Source organism: Sander vitreus, chromosome 9 (genome assembly GCF_031162955.1).
Source record: "Sander vitreus isolate 19-12246 chromosome 9, sanVit1, whole genome shotgun sequence".
In the NCBI taxonomy this organism is placed as follows: domain Eukaryota; kingdom Metazoa; phylum Chordata; class Actinopteri; order Perciformes; family Percidae; genus Sander; species Sander vitreus.
Window position 1 is genome coordinate 18779991 of NC_135863.1, and position 24199 is coordinate 18804189.

At 41.1% G+C, this 24199-nt stretch overlaps 1 protein-coding gene across 1 annotated transcript; it reads right to left on the minus strand.

Moving 5' to 3' along the window:
• Window positions 1-232: 232 nt before the first annotated feature.
• On the minus strand, window positions 233-18975 carry plpp2b (phospholipid phosphatase 2b). Its single transcript, XM_078259074.1, has 6 exons — window positions 18430-18975; window positions 7240-7391; window positions 6695-6957; window positions 6452-6509; window positions 3969-4145; window positions 233-3072 (listed from the first exon to the last, which is right to left on the minus strand). The coding sequence occupies exons 1-6, from the start codon at window positions 18506-18508 to the stop codon at window positions 2914-2916; spliced, it is 888 nt and encodes a 295-aa protein (XP_078115200.1). The 5' UTR covers window positions 18509-18975; the 3' UTR covers window positions 233-2913.
• Window positions 18976-24199: the final 5224 nt, after the last annotated feature.

Below are 24199 nucleotides of genomic sequence, written 5' to 3' on the forward strand. Positions count from 1 at the left end.
GGATCCGTTTATGTGGCAAACTTCTCCAGCCACCAGTCTGAGAAGGCATGGGCCAAAGCACACTGTACAGGTGAAATTAAAAACGCAACTACATGTGAAATAAAAACATACAAGCATATATAAACGCAACATGAAACATGTCTCATAGCATTAGTATATACAGTATTTGTGGCTCATAGTGGCAAGCAGGGGTGATTGCACAAAAACAGCGCTGACATTTCCAGCCTTGTAAGAGTAAATAAAGAACTTCTTTTATTTATAATAAATTAAACACCATTTTCAAAATGGTTGTCTCATCCTTCTTTAATTATTATTATTATTATTATTATTATTTGAGAAATAAAACAATAAAACAGAAAAAAGAAGACAAGATAGAGGGCAAATTGCTTAATATTTGATTGGCAATAAAGTAGTGGTATAGCACATAAGTCCAACAGAAATGAAAGCTATCTGTATCAATGGTTTCAACCTCTGCAGTCCATTTCACACAGGGGAAACATATTTCATTCACAAACTCCACAATTAAATGTATACATTTTTAGAAAAGCATCACCACTGATTAAAGGTGAATCTGACTCAGTCTGGACATAAAATCTGCCCTTAACCTTTAAGGCCCTGACACACGGCAAGCAGATGGCCAAGAACTAGTGGCGATGAAGGCCAACTGTGGTGTTGCCTCACGTCGCCTATTCTTGGCCAAAGGAATTGCACTTGAACACACCGCAAAGACTACAGCTGACAGCCAAATGCCACGTACGTTCTGCGCCTGCGTGAGAGGAAATAACTCTCCATGCCAGCAGGTGGCAGTAATCTATTCGTCATTCAAAAAGAGAAACCGCCATCTTATGGACATAATGTGCATTCCAATAGTTCAAACCTATGAGTTTAAAAAAAAAGGACCATTCAAACATACTTTTTGGCCAGTTTTGACAACTCTATGTGTATTGGACTGATCAGATGAGATGAAGATGACAAATTAGAAGAGCCTTCTGTGTGCACTCTCAGTCATTGGTTTGCTTTCCTCACTATAATTTTTCTTCTCGTGTACTAATTCACTTGAGCTGAATAGCCAACCAGATGAATTTCTTGCGCCAACGCCGGAACGGGTGCTGATTGGCCAAAAAAAGGCAGACGAAGGCCGACACATGGCCACGGTGCATGACCTAACGCAAAAACTAGGGGCGAGTGATGCTCACCGTCGGCCCAACTTGGATCGACGATCTCCTTGGTGTGTCAGGGCCTTAAGACTCAGTATGTGATCTCCGCTCCGTAGTTCAGATTCAGACTAATTGGCAATGAAGAGACAATGCGACAAGTCAGGCACTTATCTGGACACACTTGGGCAATGATACAACATGATACTAAGAATAATTTCTGGGAGTAGAAATCCACTCATACTAGTGAAGCAGAGTTGATCAATGTAGTGTGAGTCATCAGGGACAACAAGCCTGTATAGTCACTTTTAAAAGAAATACATTGTTTGTCGGAGTAGACACCCAGACCCGTTTATGAGGCAGTTAGGGGAGCTGGCAGAAACGCATCGTCAACTAAAGTCAGATCTTAGAATTACATCTGACCTAAGATTTTCAATATAGATCGCCTTTCAAAGCAGCTTTGTGGTGGCCTGCAGCTGACATTCATTTGTGAGCCTTTTTGCCAACAGGATGACATGAAACATGGAGAAAATGGTAAGTGGCCTTACCGTTAAAATAATTTGTTATGATTTGCAATGCTCTTCTAGTGTGGAGCCTCTTCTTTAAGGTGCACTTACAACAAACTGTGCCTTTACATACATTTATAAACATTCTTGTCTTTCTTCCTCTCGTTCTTACATTTCTTTCATCGCTGCCTACACATTTGGCTCCTTACATACAGAAATCAAAAACATAAAAAAATTGTTAAAGCTACATTAAGCGATATATTTGATATTAACATAAAATCAAAGAACTCCTGGTAAGTAGAATAGTTGCTATTGTACTATGACTTCCACTGAGAATCAACAACTAGATCTTCCCTTCCCATATCTCTGCAGTTTTCAGGCCGTTTTAGCTCATCAATCCATATAAGTGAAACTACTCTCACTGATCCATTATATAAATCTGTGGGCAGCTGTTTCCTTCAAACACGGCCTGAGAAATGTTTATTGCACCTGATAAGCAAGTAATAAGTAAAGTAAGTGGAGCATGTATCAAGCCAAAGATATCCATCTTTTTCTCAGGAAGTGGTGGCATAAAAGTGAATGGATATCAGACTTACATTTGTCAGTTGGAAGGATAGGACTCTGATTTGGATGCCCATGTTCCTGCATTTCTGCTGTTCACATCTGCTGAGACGTAAGCCACAGGCACTTAAGAAGGCATTAGTATATTAGAGCTTTGTTGCTGTGGGTATGGAGTCTTTCACTTAATGCAGCTTTAAGCACATACACTTCAACATCAACAATGATGTCTTAAAAACAACATGCTCCTCTCTGTGTTGAGAGAGATAGGAGATCATCATGGTGTCTTTGAGAGGGGGCTCAGGCACCTGGCGATGGAATGCAGCCCCCTCAGTCAGTCCAGTGGTTGGGGAGTAGGTGGGGTGTGAGTGGTTGACACAGAGGCAGGGAGCATGGGGCTTGGAGGCTGCAAGCTATAGACCTGATCTCTACCTTTTACTTCTTTCAAAAAGACATACAAAGGGCTGGCTGCAGAATTCATGTAGACACTTTAAAACGTAACATCTCACACTCATAGGACTCCTCACATAGCATCAGGAGTCTGCAGCGGGCAACTGATAGAGTCAAGACCCAGGTAATTCCCTGAACTAAATGCTGTTGACTGCACAATCAAGGTTGAAGCCCTAGAGTTGGACCCTATCACACAGGTTTTGGGTCTGCAGGCTGCAGCCTCTGTTCCCTAGCCTCAGCCCCTATCACACAGGGCCTGGATTGCGGTGATAGTTGAAATGGTTGCTGTGTTCGGAGTCTACAATCTGCACGCTGGGTTTCCTCTCTGGTTCTTCGCTATCAGCTGTGTCTGGCCTAGTGCAACGAGGAGGACGCTTCTTAAAGAAGTCTGACACAAAGTGCACCTGCCGAGGAAGAAAAATGAGAGGATGTTAGACTTTGGTCACTTATGGAATACTTTTTCCACAGAGATTGGAGTATAAGCATGTAAGGGATATAGAGGAAGTAAGGGCAGGGCTGGAAACTATGATTGCATATGTCTGGACAGGTCTGTGCACAGCTGTTAAGTGACATACACACACACATCTGAGAGGAACACACAGGGAGCAGGCACATCCCCTGAAGGCCATAAAATACTATGCCCAGGAGTCTTTAATTGCACACAACACTGTGAAGGCCAAAAGTACAACACACACACACACACAAAATGGCCCAACAATAAAGAAGCCCAGCTGGATAAAGTGTCCTGAATGGACTTATTGCCTGAGAACCTGCCAGTGTAAGTGTGTGGGTTTGTATCAAATCACACTTTGCTGCTGTCACACTTCATTCCCCTCATGCTTTCTGTCAGCTATACAGATTTTTACTGCCAGACTGAAATAAAGCTGGAATATGGACCATTCTTAAGTGGCTGTTCTGCTTTGAAAGGGAGTATCATGAACAAAAAGATTTCTATTAAATGTCATTTTTATGACCTGGAGCACCATCCATGTTTGCTTTTCCTTAAGCCAGAAAACACAGGAGTAAGACTCAAAGTACAGATGTCACCAGATTTGAAGCTAGAGCCACTTCACAGAAAAGTTAATGTCAAAACATATATTTTGTTATATTTTTTTCTCTAAGCTGATGACATCATACAATTTTTCAGTATAAAATTTCACACTTTCTGTGAATGGCTTGATGATTGGCTTCCATCACTGCATGAAGTTCTCAGCATCATGATACCAGACCATGTTATGTCATGTAGGAATTCCACATTTTGCAATGTTTGCCCTTGAGAGAAGTTGTCGTGGAGACTCACATTAAGTACAGCAACAAGCGCTCCCTGCAGCAGCCCCACCAGCACGTCGCTCCAGTGGTGCTTGTAATCAGAGACTCGGGTGTAACCCACATACACCGCAAAGGCCACCAGGAAGAACTGGATGGTGGGCCGGAGAAGTCGGGCCCACTTAGCCACCAGTCTCGCCTGCACGTAAAGCTGGAGGAAGTGGAAAAGGAACAGAGGGTGGTAGACCACGGGTGGAGAAGAGACAGAAAAGAGAGAGAGAGAGAGAGAGAGATCAGAGGGGAGAGACTGTCAACCAGGGCTGTCAACCAGTGTTATTACTGTTAACTAAACGAAAAATATTTTTTAGTAAACTGAAACTAAATCAAAACTAAACCCTTCAAGAAAAACTAATGTGAAACTACAGTATATTGCCAGGTTAATAAACTAATAAAAATGTAAACCAGTGTAAACCATTTCAGTTTTAGTTTTTTTTTTTAGCTATAATATCAAATCAGACTTTATTTATATGGCACTTTTCATACATAAAAATGTAGCACAAAGTGCTTCATACACCCCCACACCCATCTACCTAACCACCCCTAAATAGACCTTTTCCACGGCAGACATGTTGGCATGTCATAGTAGGAAAAGCCCAAGTGTATTCAAAACCATTAATGACGGCTGCATTCCACTTAGGAGAGGCCCTGGTATTGTGCATGCTGACTCACTGATAGCTTACTGGGACACTTGATGGAATTGAGCCATCGTTAAGGTTATCAGTTTCAGCTGTGCTTTTCCTACTATGACAAGTCAAAATGTCTGCTGTGAAAAAGGTCCATTGACAGAAATGATGTCATTTAAAACAGGAACAAGCTGAACCAAACTGGGGAAACGCTATCATATGTGAGCAAACACCAGAGGCAAGACACAAACACACAAAATATACATAAATATATAAACAAATAAAAGCTCCGAACAATGGATAATAAGTACATAAACTGCAAATTGTTAAAACATGAAATATAGATACATAAATAACTCGAATAAAACAAAGTTAATTAAAACTACATCAAAAACATGTCACTGTTAAAAAAAAGCAGACAGCATGAATTCTCGTCAACTCTCGTGACGAACCACAGACATTGAATGGACGAGATACGGTGCTATGCCGTAATTGCTTCACTTCGGACACTAAAGAAGCACAAAGATTTAACATTAAACATCATGGCTATTCTCCAACCATGTATTTTGTAATGTATTTAGCTACATACTTGACCTGACCCTAACAAAACCAGAAACTTAACTAAAAGTAGCAAACACACTGTAAACTAACTAAAACTAAACTGAAAATGAAATCCAAAAGTCAAAACTAAAATAAAAACTCATTGAAAATTTAAAACTATTATAACCTTGCTGTCAACTTGCTATTACACTGAGAAAAAGATGTGAAGTGGTTTTGGTCTGGCTATCACACCATAAAAAAGGGTTAGGATAATGCAAATGCTGTCTGGACCAACATCTACAGTAGTTGCAAAGACACAATGTTATATAAATGTCATGCAGTATGCTGACAAAGCAGTAAAGTAATGGAGCAATCTCCACATCTCTGCATTTGCTGTACTGTAAGGTTTCAAAGTTTAAATAGTACCTCACTCCAAACACCAAAAACAAAAAAAGTCCATTTATTTCGAGTTTGTCGCGCTAATGCAAAAAAGGTTGCTGGTAAGCCCCAAATTGGATTTAACTGTAAAAAAGGTGTTGAGTACGAAACTAATTTATGTTCACTATGGACTGAAACCCCTTTTTACTGGAAAACAGCAAAACAATTATGAACCTGGCAACAGTACAGTACTTCTCTGGGCTTCTTCTGGACTGCTGTTGAAGGTGCAAAAATTGGCATCACACTACAGTCCCTCCTGTCACACAGCCACACTCTGTACTGAACACTGAGGGACGCAGGCTACTGGATATCACAGCTCTGCCCAATTTGTTTGTAGCATTTGCCTGGAAACCTGAGAGCCACTGACAGGAATGGACACTCGCTTGAGATATTCTGTCTTTAAACTGAACAATGTTGCTTTGCTTGGCCTCTTGACGCTTGCTGTCAAGCACTGGTGCCTGGCTTTTTATACAAAAGGGATGGGGCCAAGGGTAATGAACCGGATAGGCCTGGGAGGACAGAACACAGCACATGCTTTGCTGTCATCATTGCTGGGAAAAAGGCAGCAGAGGCCTCCAGATCATTTTTCCTAGTACCCACATTCTTCCTCTAAACTCTTGCCTTGTCCTTTTATGTCCACAGACAGAAACCGCCTCTATGAGCCTTTTCTCCTCAACAATTAGCCCTCGAGTACGGATCCAAATGCATAAGCCTGTTCTCAGCTGAGATATCACACCGAGATATCTGCATGGAGATCACATGGAGTGATTTCCGTGTTTACTGTACATGGAGATGCGTGTTGACACTGTGTGTTAGGACTTTTAACCATGGATTTAGGCTCATGTGCTGTACTTACCGCGAGGAAGAGCATGCAGTACATTCCAAAAGAGGAGTGACCCGAGTAGAAGGACAATCTGGAGAAGAAAACAAATCAAAATGCGTCACACAGGACATTTAAACTGTAGAACCCTGTTAGCATCATTATCATGTTAAATGTGTTAGAATGTCACTCCACAGACAAACACCAGTATGTGATCATTAGTGTTAAAGCATAATGGTACAAGTATACTACTATAACACTGAGATCTCCCCGTCCTACCTGGACTCGGTGACGTCCTGAGGCTTGCCTGTGCAGTTGATCACCTGCATGTATCCCGTGCAGACCTTAGGGACACATACGGCCATGAAGTTCGGTCTCGGGCGGCCGATGGTGAACTTGGCAAGGTCGGTGAGCGACTGGCTAACAGATGCACCAAACAAGAAGGTGCCCACCACCTTGTAGAGTGCAGCTACATACTGGTTGAAGTCAGAATTTGAGTAAACCCTCTTGCTGTAGACCAGATAAGCCTCTCCAGTGGAGATCTGAGGGAAGAGGGCCAACAGTCAAAAGAGTTTTATTTTTAGGCTTTGATCCAATGTTTTTTTCACCATTTTTTGCATGATTAGAATTAAATTACTTTCCCTTCTTATCCTTATACATCAACAATTCAAACCCAATTCCTAAAGTTAGTTATGGAGCAAACAGCCCAGAATGTTGTTAAATGAGTGAAGTCCTGTAAACTTTCCAAGATTGTGGCTTTAGTGAGATGTAATAAAGCTCCCTGTGAGAAGAGAGGGTGGGAGACAGATAGAAGTAAAACTTACAATGATGACAGTGCAGGAGATGGTGACAGCCGCCAGCATGCCATGAGTGATGGTGTCTGGTTTTAGGGGGTACATGATGCTCTCGTCGTCACAGTAAAGCCCTCTCTGATATGGCTTGAACACAATGGACATTATGATGAAGGGCAGTGCCGCTGTAGCCAAAACAAAGCAGAAGAACAACAGTCTGATGAGATGGGTTGGATTTATTCACCATATTTGGAGAGATTGTGCTTTAGGGGAAATGAGATGAATGCATTAGTCACTGCCAAGATTATAACTGGGCTTACAGACCAGGAACAAGGTTGATCCAAGTTAATGGACATCACTATTTGAGAAAACATGTTTTGGTGGAATAACATAAGACAGAAATGACATCATTTTCTAAAAGCCGGGACGTGAAAATGTTTCTCTAAGGATAGTGAAATTGTTTTCCCTTTCCCTCTCGGACCTCAAGGTCTAAAACCATAATGATGAAAACAACCCACAAGGAGAAAAAAAAAACAGTCGGTAAATGTCAGGGTAGAAATGCGCAGCAAGGAATTACAAAAATAAACATTGCAAAATAGTATTTATATACACAGGCATGTGTGCTTATGTAAAAATCACATACATACTCACAGACACAAGAGAGTACACAAATCAGCGCAGACACAACTGCAGCTCTTTAGAATGATGTGGCTGTGTGCAAATATAAGACCAAATATAGCTGCTCAAGGCTCCTGAGTGCACATGATCGATGTACTCTGTCTCTCTCTCGAGCACTCTCTCTGTCTCTCTCTCGATCACTCTCTCTCTCTCTACTCTCTCTCTCTCTCTCTCTCTCTCTCTCTCTCTCTCTCTCTCTCTCTCTCTCTCTCTCTCTCTCTCTCTCTCTCTCTCTCTCTCTCTCTCTCTCTCTCTCTCTCTCTCTCTCTCTCTCTCTCTCTCTCTCTCTCTCTCTCTCTCTCTCTCTCTCTCTCTCTCTCTCTCTCTCTCTCTCTCTCTCTCTCTCTCTCTCTCTCTCTCTCTCTCTCTCTCTCTCTCTCTCTCTCTTTGTTGCAGCCCTACTGAGGAATGTACTCTCCACCCGGATATCCACTACCACTAACAGGCAGACAGACACTGACACAGGGCCACTGTGGGAATGCTGTACGGTACAGCCACATACTAAACGCAAGAAAAACAGCTGTGAAAGTTGTACTTGAAAAGTGCTTTTACCAATAGTATTACATTTCTGTGTAAATGAGCAGTGCACCCCTCCCATTATTTCAAAAGAAATGTCTGCAGCTGACATAATTCTAGGAGGACTTCCAGCGAGACTGACTGATGAGAAAACAAACGGTCCACATGCTGAAGACTGAGACTAAAGCAAAATATACAACTGGATTGATGGCAACACCGGGTTTAACATCCACCCTGAAACGAACATGAAACGACAGCCTACTGTTAAATGTATGAATATTGACAAAAAAAACCTTCTGGTAGGTTTTTCCTTAAATGCTGGGGCTGTGGGCTGAGCAGATGTGAAGAAGGATGGATAACATGTTACATTAAAACCTGAGCTCATTCTGAGAAAAAAAAACATTACGACTAAAAGTAAACCACTAATTAACTAATGAAGTAGAGATATTCCTCTAGTAAATGCAGTAATTCACAATAAACAACAGTACACAAGGACACCTGTACAATGGCCCGCAGTGGGTCTCACTCGTGTCTGACATCGCATATATCCAAGGTGACATGAGATGAGTACGGTCATTGTTTAGTGGCATGCTAACTGCACACATGTTCCTCACAGACACCATATAGACAAAGAGTCTTATTGGCTCAGTACGGAAGGCCAGTGGCAAAATAGAAGCTTTGTGTTGAGGAGAATAAACAATAGTGCTCTAAAGGATAAACCCACGATTGCACATGGACTCCTGACCTCGGAGGGTTTAGACGAGACAAACAGGGAAGGAAAACACACAAATAGAGATACCAATTGATTTCAACACGAAAAGCTCTAATCTTCTTAGGACATTTAAAAATTAAAAATAAAAAAAAATAAAAAAAAAGGAGGAATCCCCCCCTCAACTCCCATCTTCAATATTTCAAACACAAGATGTTTAAGTGAAAGTACACTTATCAGCAAAAATGGCCTTCAGTTTTGACAAGTGATCGTCAAACAAATATTTTCTTGGCAGGTTTATTATGAGTGAAATGCAAAATAAAAATCTACCTGCTACATTCCAACAGAGCCAGGCTAGCCGTTTTTCCTTATGCTAGGCTAAGCTAACCAGCTGCTAGCTGTAGCTTCATATTTAGAGTACAGACATGAGAGCGGTATCACTCTCATCTAACTCTCAGTGAATAAGCGTACTTCCCTAAAATGCAGAACTATTGCTTTAACCAACAATATTTTTACCAGCCGACACCTGTCCAATGCATCTATTCCACCTTCCCCACTTTGTCTACACCCTGGCCTATTTGTGAGCCGCAGCAGCTGGATGACACCTGTCCCCGCACGGCAACTTCCCACTGGCTACCAAGCACCAGACTCTTCCTGGATCACCGTTTCCACATCTACCAGCCGTGTCAGGACAGGGTGGTAAACCTGGTGTATAAAGTCTTATTCCACATATTTTCCTCTTCACGCCACCAAAATCCTGTTTGTGACAACCACAGTATACGTTCTCTTGTATTTAACTGACATCCTGTCTCTGGCGCCTCAGGGGAGCGCCCTGAGATGGATTTATTGATGTGGCTTTTGGGTGGCAGCTTCTGCATCTGTATCCTGCATCCTGCTTCCAACCTGGTAAGAAACAACCATCTCTGGTGTACCTTTCCATATCACCATCGCTGACAAACGGTTGGACTTAAATCAAACTTAATTAATTACAAGAGTTATTATTGTGACTACTACTCCAAGGCTCTGATGCTTTGTTTAAAAAAATATATTTAATCTCTGTGAAAAAAGAAAACAAAGAAAGACAATGCCAGGAAACTCAAAATATTATCTTAAACCTTTCCAGGCTCCTCATATATCTAGTATGGACACGATTGAAATTTACACAGCATGTCAAATATGTTATTTGATAACTTAATATTATCAGTGTGTTTGCATTACCAGACATTAAAACAAACATTGTCCTTTGGGATCCATAGCCAGCTGGCATTACAGCTGAGGGAGACTTCGGGGGGGGGAATGACATTGTGTCATGAAATCTGTTTCCACTCCACATATTATTTCAGCCAATAGCAACTTTTTTTATGCAGGAACTGCAAACAAAAGTAAAGACTTGTTTGACTATCATAACTGTATACCAGCAATTTTTAAAAAGGTTTGTGTAAGATTGTGCCTGGACAACGTCACGGGGAATGTTTGTTTACTTAATACAGCATGGTAAATGTCACTTTAAAATGGCAGAAGGACATAATTATTTCTCTATTGCAGTCACAATAGTGGTATAGTAACTGTTTCTTGAAAACTTTTAACACTAGCCAGAGCGGAGCCATTAATCACGGCAAAGTGCGAGAAAAATTTAGTGAAAAGCTTCAAAGAGAAGTGCCAGCAGCTAATGAAATATACAACCTTCCTCCTAACAAGTTCACAAAAGGCTTAATAGCTTTTGCATGTACATCAACGCCATTACATTTGTGAGTATCATTTGTATTGATATGTTTCGCTACATACTAAAGGTTTTAAGGAGTGTTTTTTTGCACTTACTAAATCTTCTTAATAGATTTAGCCAGCTTGCCACACATTTCATGTACTGAGTGAAGTCAGGGCAGCTGGCCTTAAACAACCCTCCCTTGGCTTGTAATATATATATGAATTTTTCATTTCTGTGTTCATAAACGAAGCACTAATTCAGCTGACACATGACTTTAACTTGTTAGTCGTAAGTTACAAGTTTGGATGAAAATAAAAGTGCTCATATAAAATGATGTAAAGAGTCTGGACTGCCGTCATGGGCAGAATGAATGGTACATCCTGAGGTGTGTGAATGTGTCTTATGGATCATATCTGTGAGAAACAAACCAGCCACTCTCTTGAAAAGCAGACACACATACACAAACACAGCAAAAATAGACCCATTGGCAGATAAAGTAAGTCTCTGGGATACCACGAGACAACCTAAACTGACACTGCTCCATAGCTGCCTCCACTTAAAGGCTTCTGACTTTTTATGTTTAGAAAACACAAACGAACATATACATGTGAAGGAAAGGTACAAGGAGGGGTGGATGTACTTATTCAGGATACATGAGAACCTTCTTTCTAGACACCTGCTTATACGGATGAAGGGAAATGCTGCCAGTTTGGAATGTAGCCAGGAAGCTAACCTGCCAGTCAGAAATCTCCTGCCTTAGCCCCTAATGGGAGCCTGTTTGAAGTTGCAGGATGCAGGGCTCGAGCTTTCCTGTCTCACATTAAGAAAGGCCCATTTTAGAGGTTTTGGTTCCATTCGGGGAAGTTTAAGGCGTCTCATTTACCTGGCCGCAATCTAGCATTCATCCACAGTGGCACCTCGGTGTCTCCCCCTGCTGAAATGGGCATTAGTGCAACAGAGAGCAGAGTAATTAGTGATGACTGCATCTCAAAGGAGGGTCTGAAAAGCATCAGTCAGAGAAGCGTAACGGAAAATGTAAGCATCAACTGATACTAGGGACAAACAAAGATGTCAGTGTGAGAAGCAATTTGCACTCTTTCCTTCATTCCTTCCACCACTCCTTCCCCCATGCTGTTTTTTTTTCTCTCTTATTCAAAGTCATTCATTCTTCTTTCTGGAGCTCCATCTTTCTGTCTGTCATTCTCTTGATCACAGCATCCTCCCACACACTTCTCCCTCTGTTGTAAATATAGAGGCCTCAATGGGATGGTGCTTTATTTAGCTGGCAGATGTGCAATTACGTAGAGCCATTTAGACCACAGTCGCACTCTGAGGCTGAGATTCGAGGCTTGTCACGTCCTCTCTCAGCCTCTCTCTCTGTCTTGGTTTTTTTTTCCCCATCTCAGTTTTTCTGTCTTTGTCCTCTCTCTCTCTCTCACACATTTCCTTCTAAAAGGAAAGTTGACACCTCAATCATCTGGAAGTCCCCCTCCCCAGTGGTTTGAGAGTACCTCACACCTACTTGCCCTTGTTTCTCTGACATAACCTGCTACACCTGCAAAACCATGTGGATAATTATCTCCTCCATTTGAAAAACATACAGTCTGGGTTTTCATTATGCATATTTTCAAGGCGTGTAAAGCCTGTGTGCCTGTGTGTGTGTGTGTGTGTGTGTGTGTGTGTGTGTGTGTGTGTGAGAGGGGGGTGTTCTCATGCCCCTCGGCTGCCCCGTTTGGTCTGAAACTTCTCTTCAGGGTCACAGCTGGAACATTTGCTCTAATTTATTCCACCCTCATTTCTCGTCTCTCCAGTTCTTTCTGTATTTCTCCCCCCCCTTTCCAATCCATCTTTTCCTTCTGTTGATAGCACTCGTTTCCACTCGCATTAACACTATTCTTCTTTATTTTTCACCCTTGTGTCACTCTTTAGTCATTTACTCTGACTGTGCCTCCAACTCTCATCCCCTCCCACTGTGGACGAGGACAGAAGAAGGCTTTTTCCTTTAGCTGCAGTCAACGTTTCCACTTTTTTTTCGTTTCCTACTCTTTTTGTTTCCTTCCTCCAATTCAGACACGCACTGTTAAAATGACCGAAGGGACATCAGTGGCACCAGAGCTCTGTATCAGCACAGTTGATGTTACAAACCTTTACAAGATGACTCGCGATAAAACAACTAAATGCTCCCTCTTTTCTGACTGTCTCACCTCAAGCTGGACTGACTAATGTGGAAGGTATGTGCTGAGCCTACAACCTCTGCCGGCGTTGGCCTCTGGAATTCTAATTCACATGAGCAACGCCCAACTTCACCAGTCGCACCAAATCCTGCTCCTGCCCATTCTTTATTTTTAATCCTGCTGTTTCGCTCAGTCCATCATTTATGCATGCTTAGGTCCAAGCAGTGCAGAAGGAGACAGGGTGGCAGGCGAGGTTGTAGGAGTGGTGGAAGGGCAGCTAAATCTGGCAATCAAAGAGTCTGGGTTTGGAGGAGATCACAGATGTAGGCCACACAGGTTTAAACCTAAACCATAAAGATCTGCAGGGCGAGTTAAAGAGTAGACTAACTATCATGAATAGTGTTGAACTTCTCTGAAAGGTCAAAATGTGTTTCTGTGTCGTCTGCGTGACATTGCTGAATTTGTTGTGATTCTTCTGTATAATTACTATATGCAAATGGCACTTTGTTTAGCTGTTGTCTAACACCGGTGATATTGTTTGCGTTTCTCCAAATTAGGAGCCACATTTCCCAAAATCCTAGTCACTGTCAAAAAGTAATCTTCGCTCACTCCACTTCCCTCTCTATGCATATGTTTTCTGTCAAACTTTACTGGAAAGAATAAACATGTTGGCAGACTTCTGAAGCATTTTAATCATCACCATTTAACACTGGAAAGCTGCATTAGAACAGCAGGCGCTAACTGTTTTAACTTGCAAAGCAATTAGGGAACATGAAATCCTAAACAATGCAATTTCCTCCTCATGTCTTAAAAACAATAACTATTAGAACTAGAAGGGCACTCGGAGAGTGCACACCTCCACCAAGGCATGCCCTATCTCACGCAGCGTGAACTTTCCCAGTCAGAACACATTTTTCGGATTATTCCGACATCACATGAATGCAGCACAAATGCCCCTATCTCACAATGTTAACGAAAGTGAAAAATTATTTGTTTTTCCGCCCCGTGATTCGGATCCGCTCCAAAACGTCATGGGTTCTTCCCATAGACTGTATAATATTAAATGGACAAAGCATCCGGTTCGGCGAAGTGCCGCAAACGCAGAAGTGCCTTAAACCTGCATTCTATCTGAATTCCAGCAGGGGGCGACACGTGCGGTTGCAAAAAGGTCGGTTTCTGTAGAAGTCTATGAGAAAGTGACCCACTTCTCACTTGATTTATTACCTCAGTAAACATTTTCATAATGAGTTTATGGTCTCAATCGCTAGTTTTAAGTCTTCTGCAACACAGAATGATATTGATTTTCTGAATTATGGTCTCGTTGATTTTAAAATCGGCGATAAAGCAGGGGGTGTTTTAGGGCGTGGCTATGATGTGATTGCTAGTGAAAGTGTGTAAACGCAACGAGGCTCCTCCCTCACTCCTCCCTCTCGTCTAAAATCATCACATCCGCAACCAGGATGACTGCGCCGTAACAGCAAACTCGACGACTCATAGCGGAGCTCCACAAACAAATTGGTGACGTCACACATGCTCTGTACAGTCTATGGTTTTCCTTGGCCCATGCTACACCCTTCCCCCATCTTTCATGAAACCAGGAGTTTCTGTAATCCTGCTGACAAACAAACCAACAGACAAACCGAGCTGAAAACACCTCCCCCAAGGAGGTAATTACATCAAAGATACACTCACATCAAAGATACACTCACAATAGTGCCTTACATCTCCCTAAAGTTCCTAAATGTTCTACCAGCTCACCACTAAACCTTTTGACCTCATCTGTGTACGCGACTTAACTTGACTTAACTTTTGGGGAATGTGGCTTTGATGTCTCACAATTAATGTGGTTAGGGTTTTTTCAAAAAACGACCACCACAAAAGATCCTCATCCACTTTAGAGTATGACCGATAAAAGACTTACAAGTTTACCAGAAATCATTGTGCAATTAAGATCAATACATTTTTTTTTTTTTTTTTTTAAACCCAATAAGGAGAACAAGAGAAGAAAAAAAACAAATTTGGCTTGGCATTTCTCAGAGGGACGTTCCATGTTAAAAGGGCTTCAGTTTCCATGACAGAGCTCTCCTGAGGAAAACAATTCCCATCAAGGCTTACACTGAGAACTCCGGACGATCAGTCTTCCCAACACAACGGCATGAGAGGCCCAGCTCCCTGGAGACGCTACAGCACGGCTTCACCAGCAAACTCTAACCGACATCCAGCGAGGTCAGAGAACAGAGCATGGGGATATTTACATGCAATCACGGTCTAAGAAGATGAACATAATGCGAGGAAATACGTAGCAACTCTTTGATACTTTCACAGCTGTGGGGGCTTTGGGAGCAAACTCTATTCTATCAGGTAATGAATCAGTCAATAACAAGATGCTAATACAAAATGAAATAACGCCACCGGATGTGAGCCCAAATCCACAGGATTAGGATACACAAAACTAATAATGAAATACTATAACCCAGTGTCATCTTTCTAAAAAGAGAATCACGTGATGGGAAAATGAAACTTCAGTTAATCCTTTTGTCACATTTGAGTGTAATGGGATGCATAGTAGACTTCAAGATGAACTGGTTTGTCACAACTTACCTTACATCACAAAACCTACACATGGAAAACACAGATGGCGTGAGTGCATCTTGCAGAAATGCCTTGCCTTGGGGCCGTTTATTCACAGACACATTGCTAACTGCTTATTTAGCACATTACTCATAACACACACAAGCTCATTGCCATTCACATCGCCTGCAGCAGGCACGGGTCATGCAGCAATGTGAGCGGTGCGATCCCCCCCCTGACTCCTGAACAACCTGCTGCACTGCACCTACGACTATGAGCTGTGGGCAGGGAGGGGTTAAACCCCCGACCTTTCCGGTCTCTGCTCTCAGCCAAAACCCACCGTCTACTTGTGCCAAGTGTAGATTTACACAGACGAGAGGAGGACTGGAGGATACACTGAGGAAAGAATGGAGAAGGTCAAGAGATTAAAATGAACAACAAACTCAAGACCAGGGCAGATGTTTGAAAAGCAAAAACAACTTAATGTCCTTCATGCATCAGACAGGTTTCTTATTACAACAAACCTTGGGTCTAAAGAATCAGAAAACCACTCCTTGGCTCTAAGCAGCCATTTTGTATCAGATATATCTTCTGTAAGAGGTTCAGAGATAGTGTTTGACATGGTTTGAACATAGACGGAGGCTCATCCACAACAACAGTTGTTAGTTTGACCTGGGCAGGGTATACGGGACAGAGAGCATGCCAAAGAAACGCCTCTGTGATTGCATCTGCTGCTTTTATTTGGCCTTTAAATTACATAACCAAAAAGAAATATATGTATGCTGCATTACAGGAGATTCATATTCAGAGTCAGAGGGGAATAAAGAAATCGCTTCCGTGGAAGAAAAAAAAGAAGATAAAAGCAGTTGTCAATCAGACTGGATTAACGGTCAGTGTTGGTAGATTCACATGGGAATTTTTACAATATGAAATGTAAATAGTTCCAAATGTAGACAAAACCCAACTCAAAACTCTGTTTCCGTATAGGCTAATGGAATAATTACAAGCTCTACCATGTTGTTATTATTACATGGCTGGGGCAACCTCATATATAAGCTTGGAGTTGACTTGACAATTATTTGGGTGGCTGACGTGGGTGGCAAAGGCAAAAGGGTTGGATGCAGCTATCCAGACCTGACCGATCAAACCCAACCCAGATGTTAATCCCAGACTTGTGACAGCGAAATGGTGAGGCTTATCAAGTTCAGCAGTCTGGGGATGTTCCCACAGACGGAAAAACACCCCTAAGCTCTCGGAAAAGCCAGAGGGGGACTGAAACTGCCGAGCAGAGCAGATCTGCACATCCTGTTCTGAATTCTCCATCGAACTTCTACCACTATCACCAGCGCAGACACAACAGGGGACGAACACGCCGACAAAACACCAGACCATTATGCAACACCTGTCAGTCAAGGGCTTGAAAACCAAAGTCCCACCACAGTGGTCTCACACACACACACACACACACTTTTGTTGATTGTTTGATGTTTTTCTATACACCTTTTTTATTTGACATATTTATTGATGATTAATAGATTTATTTGTAATATACACAAAATATAGTGTGTAGTGTACAGTTCATCTCTATATCTATGGGTTCAATAATCCCATTTGTAAAATGTTTTATGTATTCATGTTTCATTGTCCAATTAGATCATCTTTCATCTTCAATTTCATTTTGAAAAGAAAAAAATAATAAAATAAAATATAAAAACACAATGAGTGCATAGCGACACACCAAAAGGAAAAAAAACAATATCTATAAAGTGTTACAAATAATATGTTCTCTCGGTCCGAAAAGGAGCCGGATGAAGCCGAAGCTTGTTATTTTTCCCAACCCTCATTCAACTGTAAATAGTTCCTGTATACAGTATATATTTTGTTAAGCAAGATAACAAATATATACACACAAAAAAAAAACATTTTGCACCAAACAACCCATTAACCTAATCATAACAGCTAATGGAAGGCTTTATAATTATTGAAATGACACATGCTGTCCTCTGTATATCATATCCTATTCAGTTCCATTCATTAAAGATTGATAGCAAAAGACAAATGTTGACAACTATAACCATACCATCGCATTTATTGTTCATTAGCCAGAGACGAGGAGACAAAAACCTGTACAGGAATGATGTGATCTCGTTACTAAAGCAATGGAAAACAAACCTAAATATATGTAAAACTGAAGCTAAATGCAAAACAATGGTTTGTGGAGCCATGTGGAAGCAACATCTTGAGAAGGGCACAGTATGTGAGAAGTGGGGGAATTCTTGAGAAGCTTCCTGGCAGACAAACTATTGAAGAAAATGAGGAATATTCGGGGCACGCACGCATATTACATTTCCATAAACAAACATTGAGCTTCCTGAGGCTCTGTAAAGTCCTGCAAAGTTTTTGGCGAGTATATTTGAAGCATGCAGCAGCAGGCCTGTGAGGAGAATGAGATTTCCTCCTGTGTTTTACGCATGGTGCTACTTAATGTCACATTTCAGCCTGGACAATGTTGCAGATGAGATCTGCATAAACAAGCGGGATGGCAGGCTGCTCTTACTGGACTCAGGCAAGGAACCACAGTTGTTTATCTTGCCTTTTAAAGAGATGCTGGAATACAATAGCTTCTGTGTTGTCATGAAGATCTTCCCTCTCATTAAAAAACATGTCCTCGTCGTGTCCCTTTAACGTGAGAATAAAGGAAGGCTTCCCGAGTTGCTGTCATGAGTGCAAAACACACAATAACCCGCTGTCCCCACAAAGATATGATATTCATGCTATCAGAATTCTTGCTGACAACACTGGAGTGCGACTCCTAGAAAAAATGCGGATAATGCTGACGTATAGTTTTGTACTTGGTGTCCATAACTTACCAATTGCAACGCACAGCACGTCCACCACCACGAACAGCTTTTTCTTCCTCAGCTCCTTCATCTTCTTCTTTTCGTTCATTCACGTTCAAATCAGTAACTTTAAGAGAGAATAACTAGCCTACGTTTTGTAATGAGGCAAAGAAGTCCATCGACGCTCGCTAGCTTTGGAATAAAAGGCTATGCAAACAATCTGGCAACCTGCACTACGGGTTCTTCCGGGATCCTCTTCCCTACCTGTGCTGCTACCATTGACAGCAAAGGTGTGTAGCCTAACCTTTTCTTTCTTTTTTTTTTTTTTTTTAAAACGACAGCGTGTTAAAAAACTGAGCAGATACGCAGTAGCACTGGAGTGTTGCGTCCTTTTGCGCGCATTAGACCTACTGCTTTGGGTACAAAAGCAGAACTGGAGAGATCCTCCGATTTCACAGCGCTGGAGGCGTCCGGAGAATCCAGTATAAACTATTTCGTCCACACACACGCGCACGCGCGCGCGTGATCTCTCGCTCACTCTCTCACACACACACACACACACACACACACACACACACACACACACACACCACCGCACTGGTCCCTCCTCCTTTACTTCCTCGTCTGGCTCCTCTCTGGCTATCTGATCCTCGCGCAAAGAGCAAGTGAGAAAACCTATCAGCGGGTTTGCTTGGGTTTTCTCTCCATGCCTTGCAAGCCAACTTTTTATGTCTTTTCAGTAACAATGTATGGATCAGAACAGCAGTAAATCTGACACAAAGTGCGCTGTCAGGTCAAAAATACTCCTGCGGAGAAGGGGGGATAAAGTGATATCCTGAAACAATTGACTGTCGTTACACCTGACCTCATTATCTGGACTTAATCAAGAACATACACTCATGGGATTTAAAAAGCACTACACTGAGGCTGTGGCTTTAATTGAGGACTCAGCTCTGCCCCCATTTCTGAAATCCTCACATAGATGAGAGCCCTAAATGATCTCATCCCATCATGCACTCCAGTTTCCCCATAAAAGCCCCACAGGACCAACACTTGAGCTGCTCAGTTTGGTTGAGAACTTCACATTTTCCCTCAGTGCACTCTCCTCCCAGTTGTGAGAGAGGTTAATATTGAATCTGACTAAAAAGCAAACAAGTTCTAAATAAAGTGCACACATATTAGTCAACACCTTCTCTTCCCTGGGAGGTGGCCTCACACTGTGCACACTTGGTGGGTGATTCAAAAAAATATAGAGGACACAACTTCCATCTTAACAAAGCAGGGAGACTTTAACATGCCCTGCTGGGACTGTAGCAACATTAGCATGATTTAACCATTTTTTTGTGTGTTTTTCCTTTGCTCCAGGCAGTCAGGATGTTTCCCCACCAGCTGTCAATATCAGGCCACCGCTCGCTGGCAACATCCACCCATGTGTATAGCACTTTAGAGTAATTTGTGTGTATTAACAGTTAACTCTGTTTGCATGTCAAACACCACGTTTACCCCTAAGTCTATTAGTTCAGCACCCTTGAGTTGATAAGTAGCTAATCTTGCGTGCACAAACTCTGAATTGCATCTTTATTTGACTTTCTGCACATCTGCAAACAATAGAATTAAAGGCACTAAAATGAGATTATATTTAGCATTGTACAGCTGCCGACTACAACTTGATAGTATGCAAATGAAACATCAATAATATGCAGCAGAATATATGGTGGTGGTGGGGGGGGAGCAGGGGAAAAGGGAACAGCTGTCAGTACAAAGGACAACTGAGCTTTTTCTGCCCCCTTCTGGTGGTTTCTAACAAGAAAAGGCTAATTTCAACAGACTGAAACTCTAGTAAAAAGGATTGAAATGTAAAAAATAAATACTTGGGATGACATTCCCAGATTCATTCAGATATTCTGCAGGAAATAGATTCACAAATATGGTCCTAAGCCATAAAGGAATGCCTCCAAATTTTATATTTGTTATTTTAGCCACCACATTTTGCTTTTTCGAAATAAAATGAAGCAATCTTTTCGTTGATGGCTTGTGGAGGTGAGGTTAAGCATATGCCCTAAGTCAGGTCAGTCTGCTTCAGTGAGTACACAATCGACCTTCATTTCTTACCTCGAAAAAACATTTAGGACGTATCCTCGACTACAACGGTGTCAAGATTTAAAAACAATGCTTGCGAACATAACAGCAAACAATAAAAAAAAAACTACAATTACACTATCTGTCCTTAATATGCTCACAGACAAGAGGAGAATTAATTATCTGGTCCATGCGGTGGTGGAAAAGATGAGAATGGGTGTTGACTACAGTAGTTCTGAATGTAATAAGAAAATGGTTCTTGCTCTTGATTAGAAATGATACTGCCTAAAACGCTGGTATCGGTATCAGGAAGTACTGGAGTTTATGCACCGCTCCGATACCACGTAATAAAGCCCTAAAGAAAATCTACGTTAAAGCAGTTTATTTATGTTCTTTTTCCGTTATAACTGTCAAACTGGATAATAAAAGAAAGTTCTGGGGTGTTCATTGTTTGTGTTTGTTCATGTTTCACAAAGAGTTTAACCTGAGCCAGACCGACAACAAAGATAGAAATCATATCACATCCATACAGGGATAGTAATATACAGCTGTTAAAACATAATAAAATATATGACACACTGGTATCGGATCGGTACTCGGTATCGGAATCGGGAAGCAAAAAATGGTATCGGACCATCTCTAATCTTGATTTTGCACTGGTGGTATAACCATAAACCAATGCCGATATTCCCATTGATATGCATCAATTCTCAATATCTGTGAGTTTGACCATTTCCCCCCCCCAAACATTAGAACAATCTGTGTCCTCCAGAATTTTAGTAGTAGCTCTTCCAGCAGCATGATCTCCTCCACCTGTTCAATGTCAGGAAACTCCCTATAATGTATTACTGCCCTTAAAAGAACAATTTCTTTACAAAAGAATAATCAAATAATTAAATGAAAATAATATGTTCCTTTAAGGATGTTTTGGCCAGAATGAAAACATAAAAAGGGACAACTCTGTCAAAGAAAATATGGGGTTGGAAAAACATATTTACTACCAAATTGTCCTTGTGTGTGTGACAACTGCACAGAAATTCAAAATGTACACTGAAGCTATTACTGATGTTTGGGCTACAGTATAAGAAAATGATTAAAGGTCCACCAAGCTTCCCCACATGCTCTTCAGCCACAGACTTCTTCATACAGTTACTTTAGAAGTGTGAGCCACTCCCTGGGAGTAGACGTTTTCCATTGTGCGTTGAGAGTTGGAGATCCAGGCGGTCAGACTGCTGAATGCAGGGTCAGGAACTGGAGGCCAGATGATCTGTTTTATCCTGGCAACAAGACACAGACACTGACACTGCAAAGGGTAGTCTGGACAGTTAAAGTTTTGTTCAGAGGGTCATTATGCCCTTTGTGACAAAAAAGTTGTCTTAATCTTTGGAAAACAAATTGCCTTTGCTAGCTGGATGCAGATGTTTTTAACCTGAAGTAGCCTACACTTGTGTTGTTAATGTTCTGTGTTTAACTAGTGATAGCTACCAGTCACACTGATGGCCCTGTGTTGTTTTATTGTCAACTGAAATGGAAATAAAGAACATTTCTTCTGACAAGAGACTATAAGATTTACATTCTCAATCTCACCCTTGTGTTGTCCTCGGGTCAAATTTGACCCGTTTTTAAAGTTTTTTATATTGAAATAGGGGTTTCTTACAACCAAATTGCCCCAAAATAACATGGATGCATGCACGTTGTATGGAACCCATACAACATTCTTCGCAGGTACAATTGATGATTACTTTAATTGAATTTTGGGTGTTTTATTCAATTTTATAGCATTTCAAAAACATGTTGAAATGGGTTCAAAACATATCCTGACTAAACTTTGACAGATACCAGTATGTGATTCACTCAACATCCTCTGATCTCAACTATTGGTTTTTATTCATAATTCCTGCTTTTCTTTTTTTTTTTACTCAGAAATTATGTAGAATGTCATATAAATTAGGTTTATTGACCATGAATTTAAAAAAGCTTTGAGAAAAGTGTCAAAAAACTTTTTTTAAAGTGTCAAATACATTGGAAAAAGTGCCAAAAACAATTCATTTTCAAATTTTGACCTGGAAGGACAACAAATTCCTGGTGGACGGGAAGACAACACGAGGGTTAAGCACAGAAAACAAACCATCTATTTTCTGCTTGTAAATTGCACTTTTATCAAAATAAATTGGGGGAAAAAAACACTTTGTCATTTAGTTATTCTGCCTTGTAAGAACTTACAAGAAGCCTTGTAATGAGATAGAGGGAGAGTTGCGTCACATGAGGGCTTTTCCTGCTGGTATACTGCTCTCCACATGCACTTCTTATTCTTAATATCATGCTTACATATTAAAACATGTAGCTGAAACAACCCTCCAGACACAACTACAACTAAACAAAATGTACCGACTCTCATTTTTATTCCTTGGACCAGCAGGGAACATCTGCTGGTCTGGTAACATCTAAAGGTAGCACTGAACTACCACAGTCATTTCATTTTATACTTCATACAAACATTAAGTAACTTAACACCTAACTGCTACATTAGAGCTCTTTGGTGTTCGCCAATACTGGACAGCAGTCGAGTATGTACAACTGTACGGATATGCATGGTGAAAATAATATACTGTACACGTTTGATAAAACCGCCAAGATTCATTGAAAGTTACTCAAATAAGTCTCAGTCCATAATACACAATATTCCATATTGCTTAAAGACAAAAATATTTACATTTCTTGTGGTTCAAAGTAACTTATGGTTGTAATGCCTTATTACTGTATGATATGGAGATCCTGGACATCTTGTAATAAGACTAATATTTTTATACCTGGAGATTATTTCACTTGTTACCTTTGGAATTGTTTTTTCTTGCTATAAACTTTTAGCTGCTTTATTCTGTCTTGTTTTGAAAGCCATAGCTTAAACAACTTTTTATTTTTGCACCTACCAGTTCTACCAGTTCAGTTGTATAGAACTGAACTGGTAGATCATCTCACCATGTCTACATGCAGCAATGACGAGGAGGGAGAAACACTACGATGAACACAGGCGGGAGGCTTCTGCGACAGGGAAGGCTTAATAAATGTAAGGTTTTATGTTTTGATTGGCGGATGATTCTCAGCCATCGTAGTGAAGAGACATAAATGTATTATTTTCCCATGTCATTGAAACACAACAAATATGCTTATTATATTTTCATGTCACTGCAAGGCTCTCAAATACTTTTGAACATTCTTGTCAAGCAAATAACAGTAGTTTCTGTATACTTTTTTTTATAAATCTTTATAAATATTGTTTTTATATCAGCCAATCGTCTGTGTTTGAACCTTACTTGTTGCTTCGCTCTCCATGTAACAGTAGATGCTGTATCGGGTGATGAAGCCATGACTGCAGCGTTGCTCTGTTCCTTCACCTGCTGCCTGGGACCAGCAGAGGGCACCAGAGGGGGGGGGGGGGGGGGAGTAAAGGGGAGAAAGCAAAGGACAGGGTGGGATAAGGTGGTGGAGTTGGCAGGAGGGAGAGGAGAGATAAATGTGCTGCAACAAATGAACTAACCCGAGTCAGATTATTGTCAACGGAACTGGATTTTGTATCCATGCTTTGTTATATTTCTCTTTGGCTAGTCGTTTATCCAAAAATGTAGTTAAGAGATGATCATTGCTTTATTTTGTATTGTCCCTTGCTCTCTGATGAAGGTGGAGCAAATCTTTTGTATTCAATTTAACAATTTGGCAAAAC

Coding starts and splice junctions, on each gene's coding strand:
- plpp2b (XM_078259074.1), bottom strand. CDS start 18,508: ATGAACGAAAAGAAGAAGATGAAGGAGCTGAGGAAGAAAAAGCTGTTC. Junction 6,510..6,694: donor CAGGACGTCACCGAGTCCAG/GTAGGACGGGGA, acceptor TTTCTTCTCCAG/ATTGTCCTTCTACTCGGGTC. Junction 3,073..3,968: donor CGCTTGTTGCTGTACTTAAT/GTGAGTCTCCAC, acceptor CTTCCTCGGCAG/GTGCACTTTGTGTCAGACTT.